The 7,544-nt window shown below is 43.2% G+C and overlaps 1 protein-coding gene and 1 pseudogene across 4 annotated transcripts in view; both read left to right on the top strand.

Moving 5' to 3' along the window:
* Dhtkd1 (dehydrogenase E1 and transketolase domain containing 1) overlaps nt 1-7,544 on the top strand; it is an 89,062-nt gene that overhangs the window by 12,463 nt on the left and 69,055 nt on the right. For 2 of the 4 annotated variants that reach the window (XM_031359521.1, XM_031359518.1), the window contains exon 2: nt 4,722-4,858. The exons of 1 other annotated variant lie outside the window; for it this stretch is intronic. In XM_031359521.1, the coding sequence (XP_031215381.1) occupies nt 4,800-4,858 (59 nt within the window). In that variant the 5' untranslated portion in view covers nt 4,722-4,799. Of the gene's footprint in view, nt 1-2,177; nt 2,207-4,721; nt 4,859-7,544 lie in introns of all 4 variants that reach the window. One more of the 4 variants, XM_031359519.1, reaches the window with a different exon arrangement.
* On the top strand, nt 5,015-6,493 carry LOC116081849 (annotated as a pseudogene).

Genomic DNA, 7,544 nt, shown 5'->3' with positions numbered 1-7,544 from the left:
GGTCTCCCACATTCCCGGTTCGTGGAAACCCACGCTAGTAGGAAGCTGCGGGACGGCATCCTACAGTAGCTCCAAGCCCTTAGACTGATCAGGGAAGATAAGCTCAGGGCCTATAGTGCCTCTCCCCTGGTGCCTGGCAAAAGTTCTTAAAACCTAGGGCATCCCTCAGATGGGCTCAGATGTAGAGTCCTCCCACTCAACTCCACTTCTCTTAATGTTGGTGTTTCTGTGTATACTTGTATGCTAGAGGAGAGTCTCATGTAGCCCTGTTTGACCTCAAACTTACAATGTACCCAAAGATGATCCTGAACTACTGATCCTTCCCTGGAACTACAGGCTAGAAATCTGGAATCTTTGATCACTTAATACAGTAAGTAGATTTTTTTGTTTTGTTTTGTTTTGTTTTTTGTTTTTCGAGACAGGGTTTTTCTGTGTAGCCTTGGCTGTCCTGGAACTCACTCTGTAGACTAGGCTGGACTTGAACTCCGCCTGCCTCTGCCTCCCAAGTGCTGGGATTAAAGGCTTGTGCCACTGTGCTTGGCTTCAATATATTAATAGACTCTGCTTCTGCCCTTTTCAGTCTTGTGAATTCCTTCACAGCCTGCTTATTACCAGCTTGTCAATACCATCTCTAACAGGCAGCCTTCTGAGAGCTAAACACTCTCTTCGAAGTCTTGAAAAGAATTTCTCTTTACAAAGTGTATTCTAAATGAGGTTTTTACAACAATCGTCATCTAAGCTGGGCATGGAGCATGAACCTCTGATCTTCCATATGGGAGCAGAGACTTGGTGGCTCAAAAGAGAGGCCAAGTTGTTGCAACTTTAGGATTCAGGAGCCTTATTTTATAATTAAGTTAGACTTTTAAACTGTATTACTTTAATTTGATTGTAGCAACATGTTACCACCACTGCTTCTAAGTATTTTAAAATACCAGTACAAAGTAGCTGTGTTCATAACTCGGTGATACTGTTGTATTGAGAAATATCCTGGTGGGGGGGGGGAGTTCTTCCAAGAGAATATTTCATGTTCTCACTTTCTGTGTCAGTTGCTGGAGATAAAGACGGAGCTGTCATTTCTAGCATGTGTTTCTTTTGGAAAGTACCACACTGCAGACCCAATAATCTATTTCCTCATGAAGGCTGTAGAAAGAGCCAATCTATTGTTTCCTGTTTGATGAAAGACTCACCTAAATATAGATGTTACTTTGTATTAATGTTTTTACATTAAAGTATCAATATCAATAATAAGCTAATAACAATCACTAGCACCCTTCAGGTACTTATTATGAGGCAATTACTATACATCTGATCTCTATTTTAAAACAGCTCAATATAACAATAACAGTTAACATTTAGAACTGATTTTCTACAAACAGGTATTTTTCCATACCCCGCTCCACCCACTGTGTTCCTAGAGATCAAATCCCAGGCTTCATGCATGGTAGGCAAGTACTCTTCCACTGAGCTACACCTCTAGCTACTGAACTATATTTTTATGTGCATTAATTATTAAGCTTTTGTGGTAGATACTATTATTACACCCATTCTGCTGATGTGTAACATAAAATGTAAAGAAATTAGAAATCTGCCCAAGGTACCGGATAGACAATGGCAGACCCAAGATGAAGAAGCAGGTAAAATTTAGGGGTCAAGGAACTCATTCAGTCAACAAAGTGCTCTCTGTGCAAGCATGAGGACTGGTGGCCGATCCCTCATGAATGATGTGAAAATGCTTGGCATTGTGGCATTCATTTATAATCCAAGTGCTGGAAAGGCAGAGACAGCATGGGTGTTCAGAGGCAGAAATGTCTTCTGAAGCCCGATGACCAGCCTGTCTAGCCACATGAGTGAGCCCAGGCTAATGAAAGACCCTGTCTACAGACAAACAGAGGTTCCTAAGAAATGCTAGCATGCAGCCTCTGTGCATACACACACCTGAACACAGGGGAACAGAAGCATGGGGGCTGAACAGAGGTGACCCTCCATGTGGTAGAACTTAGAGTAGAATAACAGGATGATTGATATATGAGCTAGTTGGGAAACAGCCAAAGCTTATGGCCAAGGTATTTATAAATATAATTTGAGTCTCAAAGTTGTAATTCCAGGAGCCTGCAGATTAGAGGAAAAGCCCCCATTCTTACAGTTTTTGCTTGCCTAACCCCTTCTTTATTTTCAAGGTTTGAGTTCACATCATCTCCCACGCCAGGTAAGATCCTCTCATTCATCTGGTTTCATCCTGCATTTGTCCTGCATGGCACTGTTACAATAGCAATTCATTGTATCATTATTTAACTATCCACTCTGGGACTGAAAGCTCCTAACAATATGGACCGTGTGTGGCTCTTATCCTTCTGCATCCTGAAACTCTTAGCATGGGGTTGGTGTATGGTGGGTACTGGATAGATTAAACAAATAATGTCTGCCAGTTCACATTGGATGAAAATATAATGGGTTGAGTTTTAATAACTTCAAAATCTATTCCTTCTGTGTGACCTAAGTTTAGTAGGAGATATAAATCACTGAGTGATGGAAAGTATAGCAAGTAGGAATTTTCTAAAACACATGAGGTAGATACAGGTACACAATTAAACTCATGATTCTCCCTTCCAGATTAGGGGAGATAAGAGATGTAGACCTGGTGTGGGGTGGGGATGGGGGTGCTTAATAGGTATGGCTCCCACAGACTTATGTATTTGAATGCTAAGACCATATAGAGAGTGGCATTATTAGCAGGTATGACCTCTTTGGAGTAAGTATGGCATTGTTGATGGAAATGTGTCACTGTGAATGTCGGCTTTGAGGTCTCTTATGCTCAAGCTATGTCCAGTGACACAGTGTCCTGTGGCTGCCAATGGATCAAGATGTAAAACTCTCCATTCTTCTTCCAGTACCACGTCTGCCTGCAAGCTGCCATGCTTCCCACCATGATGATGATGGAGTAAACCTCTGAAGCTGTAAATCTGCCCTTTATAAGAGTTGCTGATCAAAACAAAACAAAAGAAATGTGGGGTTGTTGAAGGGGAGTGGAAGAGGGGGTTAAACAGAATGACTTTGCTTCTCTGTGCAATAGAAATTCACACTGTTTTGAATGTGACTATGGTGGTTTGAATAGGAATACCCCCCATAGGCACATATATATATATGTGTGTGTGTGTGTGTGTGTGTGTGGATTAGGAGGTGTGTCCTCATTGGAATAGGTGTAGCCTGGCTGGAGTAGGTATGGTCCTGTTGTAGGAAATACATCACTGGAGGTGGGCTTTGGGTTTCAAAAGCTCAAGTCAGGCCCAGTGTCTCTCTCTTCCTGCTGCCTGAAAAATCCAGATGTAGAATTCTCAGCTACTTCTCTAGCACTATGTGTGCCTGCATGCCACAATGGTCCCCTCCATGATGGCAATGGAATAAGTCTTCTGAAACTCTAAGACAGCCCCAGTTAAATGCTTCCTGTATAAGAGTTGGCTATGATCATGTGTGTCTTCACAGAAATAGAACACTAACCAAGACAGTGATATTTGATTGTGTTGGTTAATGTGTTTACAGACCACAACTGAAAGGGCCAGTTTTGGGAGTCTCAACTATAAAAGATGGAATTTTGGAGTGAGCCCCAATCCAGACAGTCAGGAGTTATAAGAGTCATACCACAAGTGACAGGAATAGGAGCAAGGTGAGAGAGTGGAGAGAGAGCAACACAGGAAGAACAGTGTACCCATTGTTCACACGCCTCACAAGAATGGCATGTGGGGATGGTTGCCTCTGAGATGACCCTCAACAGTGCAGTCTCTGCCTCTGGTATGCATACCCTTGTGCAACCCCTTCATCTTGAGTGTAGACTGGATTTGGTGGTTATGGCTCTGTGATACCACATTGTCCATGGGATGTTAGGACTAATATACAGATTGTGGCTTTAAAACAAAAGCCTGGAGGGCTGCAGAGACGGCTCAGCTGTTAAGAGTACTGTCCTGCCGGGCGGTGGTGGCGCACGCCTTTTAATCCCAGCACTTGGGAGGCAGAGGCAGGTGGATTTCTGAGTTCGAGGCCAGCCTGGTCTACAGAGTGAGTTCCAGGACAGCCAAGGTGACACAGAGAAACCCTGTCTCGAAAAAAAACAAAACAAAACAAAACAAAAGAGTACTGTCCTGCTCTTCCATAGACTTGAATTAGATTCCCAGCACCCACACTGGCATTTTTTTTTTTTTTTTTTGGTTTTGGTTTTTCAAGACAGGGTTTCTCTGTATAGCCCTGGCTGTCCTGGAAATCACTCTGTAGACCAGGCTGGCCTCAAACTCAGAAATCTGCCTGCCTCTACCTCCCAAGTGCTGGGATTAAAGGCATGAGCCACCACTGCCCGGCTCACACTGACATTTCTAACCACCAGTAGAGTGGATCCTTTGCCCTACTCTGGACTCTATGGTCACCTGCCCTCGCATGTGCATACATACAAATATACAAATAATTTTTAAGAAAATAATTAGACAACATATTTAGTTTTATGAGACAGAGTTTCTCTGTATAGCCCTGGCTATCCTGGAACACCCTGTAGACCAGGCTGGCCTCAAACTCAGAGATCTGCCTGCCTCTGCTTCCCAAGTGTTGAGACTAAAGTCATGCACCACCGTACCCAACACATATATATATTTTAAAAGGTGAAAAGGAAGACACTGCTTTTGAATGCATTTTGAAGAGGCTTTTATGGCAAGAAACTGAGGGAGATGTCTCTTCAACAGCCAGAAAGAACTCAGTCCTACCAGTGTCCATGTGGATGAATATGGAAATGATCCTCTTCCAGTTGAACCTTCAGATGAATGGAAATTTCACTCAACTGCTATATCCCCCTGAGAAATCTTGAGCCAGACACCTTGAGGTAAACTGTCTGATGTACTACCTTATGAAAACTCTGGGGTAATATCTCTTTGTTTTTTCAAGGCTCTCAATTGTGGGCTAATAGATAATCAAAATAATAGTAATTCTTATTTTAATATTTCATATCCATCTATTTATACCCATGTATTTTGTAGGTATGGTGTACTTTTGAAGTGAGTGCATACACTTTTATATAGCCTTGTCATCCTGACTTTAACTTACTCATAGCAGAAGCAGCACTTAGTCCATCTTTGACATGGCGGTTTCTCGTAGACTCCACCAGAATGGAGCCAGCTGGTAGCCAGAGATAAAAACTTTGAGGCATCTCTTGTGACTCATAGACAGGGGTCCCTGCTTTCCCACCACTTCTATTTAAAGGGACTGTTTACCATTTGTCCAAGGACTTCAAGTGGCCCTCCTCCAGGCACTGAGTGATCTGGAACATGCCTTCCTGCTTTGTTTTTGTTTTTGTTTTTGTTTCTTTGGTTATGGTTTTTCGAGACAGGGCTTTTCTGTGTAGCTCTGGCTGTCCTGGAACTCACTCTGTAGACCAGGCTGGCCTCGAACTCAGAAATCTGCCTGCCTCTGCCTCCCAAGTGCTGGGATTAAAGGCGTGTGCCACCACCGCCCGGCTGTTTTTACTTTTATTTTTGTTGCTATTTGGAGGCATTCTCTTACCATGTAGCCCAGGCAGACCTCAATTTTGCTATCTCCCTGCCTCAGTCTCCTGAGCGCTGATATTACAACCACGCATTACCAAACCTAGGTACCTATTTGCTTTAAACCCACCAGGGAAAACAGTTGGATAATGCCCTGGACACAATGAAGATATTAAGTGTCCTGGGTCTCACTGCTTATTCACTGAGTATTTGTAATTTTGTAATGTCCCTTAGGCTCAGGGACAAAGGTTAACAAATAGGATTGTATCGGATTTTAAAAGTTCTGAACAGTGAAGGAAACAGTGGCCAGCCGGAGTAAACAACCTACAGAATGGGAGGAAAATCTATGTTATCTGTTCATCAGAAGGGATTATGTCCAGAATATATAGACAAGTAAAAAAATCAGTGCAAGACAATAAATTATCCAGCCAACAAATTGCACAGAAATTAAACATATCAAAAGAAGAAAGATAGATGGCTAATAAATACACTTAAAAATGCTCAAGATCAAGTGGCGAAAAGAGTGGGTGTAGTTAATTACCGTTGATTCTTTTTCTGGAGGGTCTTCAAGAGGGAAGGATTAGCACATTGTCCAGAATCAGAAAGGTGATCAGCACCACAAAAGCCCCAGCGGCCATTGGTGCCTACAGCCAAGCTGTGCTAGTGGACAGGACCATTTACGTTTCTGGACAGGTAGGCATGGATCCGTCCAGTGGACAGCTTGTGCCAGGAAGAGGAGTAGAAGCAGCTAAACAGGCTCTTAAAAACGTGGGTGAGATTCTGAAAGCTGCAGGCTGTGACTTCACTAACGTGGTAGAAACAACTGTTTTACTGGCTGACAGAAATGACTTTGGCACTGTCAGTGAGATCTACAAAACATATTTCCAAGGTCTGCTTACCAAGTCACCGCTTTACCCAAAGAAAGTCAAATTGAAATTGAAGCAATCGCTGTCCAGGGGCCTTGCCCCACTGCGTGACTATAGGTAGCCATGCTGATGTTGACTCCAGAGTTTTTAGAGTGGCTTTCACACTTTAATTTTTACAAATGATGCTGGGAAGTATAAACATGACTAGAGTGGTTGAAGTTATCGTGGAAATGACCAAATATGTGGAGATTTGATCTTAATTGGAGATTACTCAGTACCGTGATTGATGCTCTAGTTTCACTTGTGTTGCTGGGTATGAGAGAAGAGGCACGCGGCTCCTGAGATGAGGGGCAGAAGGAAAGGTGAGCTGCTGGACATGAGAAACAGGAACGAGCACACCTGTAAACCGTTTTGATTAGCTCATGTGAAACACTTAGTTCTCATGTTAGATATAAGAAACTAAATTGCAGGCTAGTGGTGGTACACACCTCTAATCCCAGCACTTCGGAGGCAGGAGCAGGTGAATTTCTGAGTTCCAGGACAGCCTGGTCTACACAGAGAAACCCTATCTCAAAAAAAAAAAAAAAAAAAAAAAAAAAAAACCCACTAAATTAAAATATTCAAACTTGAGTAGTACCAGGAGAACAAGTGGACTAAAATCTTACACAGATAATATTGCTCTAATGGAAATAAAAGTAGATGTGTAACTTTAAAAAAAATGCTCAAGATCTTTAGCTGGACCTGGGTCAGAATAGCTAGCCTATTATCATCAAGGAAACAGATAATAACAAAAAGGCAAGAATGGTGGTACACATCTGTAATCTCAGGACTGGGTAAGGTAGCTTGCTTGAGCTATGGAGTAAGACTCTGTTTCAGAGGCTGGCGAGATGGCTCACCGGGTAAGAGCACTGACTGCTCTTCCGAAGGTCCTGAGTTCGGATCCCAGCAACCACATGGTGGCTCACAACCACCCGTAATGAGATGGAACCCCCTCTTCAGGTGCAACTGAAGACAGCTACAGTGAATTACACCAGAGCGAGTGGGGCCAGAGCGAGTGGGGCCAGAGCGAGTGGGGCCAGAGTGAGTGGGGCCAGGTGCCGCACCGATCACCCTGACCAGCAGGGAAGAAAGACTAGCACACCAGTTCCTTCCAGCAACAGTT

Source organism: Mastomys coucha, unplaced genomic scaffold, assembly GCF_008632895.1.
Source record: "Mastomys coucha isolate ucsf_1 unplaced genomic scaffold, UCSF_Mcou_1 pScaffold7, whole genome shotgun sequence".
NCBI classification, from domain to species: Eukaryota; Metazoa; Chordata; class Mammalia; order Rodentia; family Muridae; genus Mastomys; species Mastomys coucha.
This window is presented reverse-complemented; position numbering and strand designations above follow the sequence as displayed.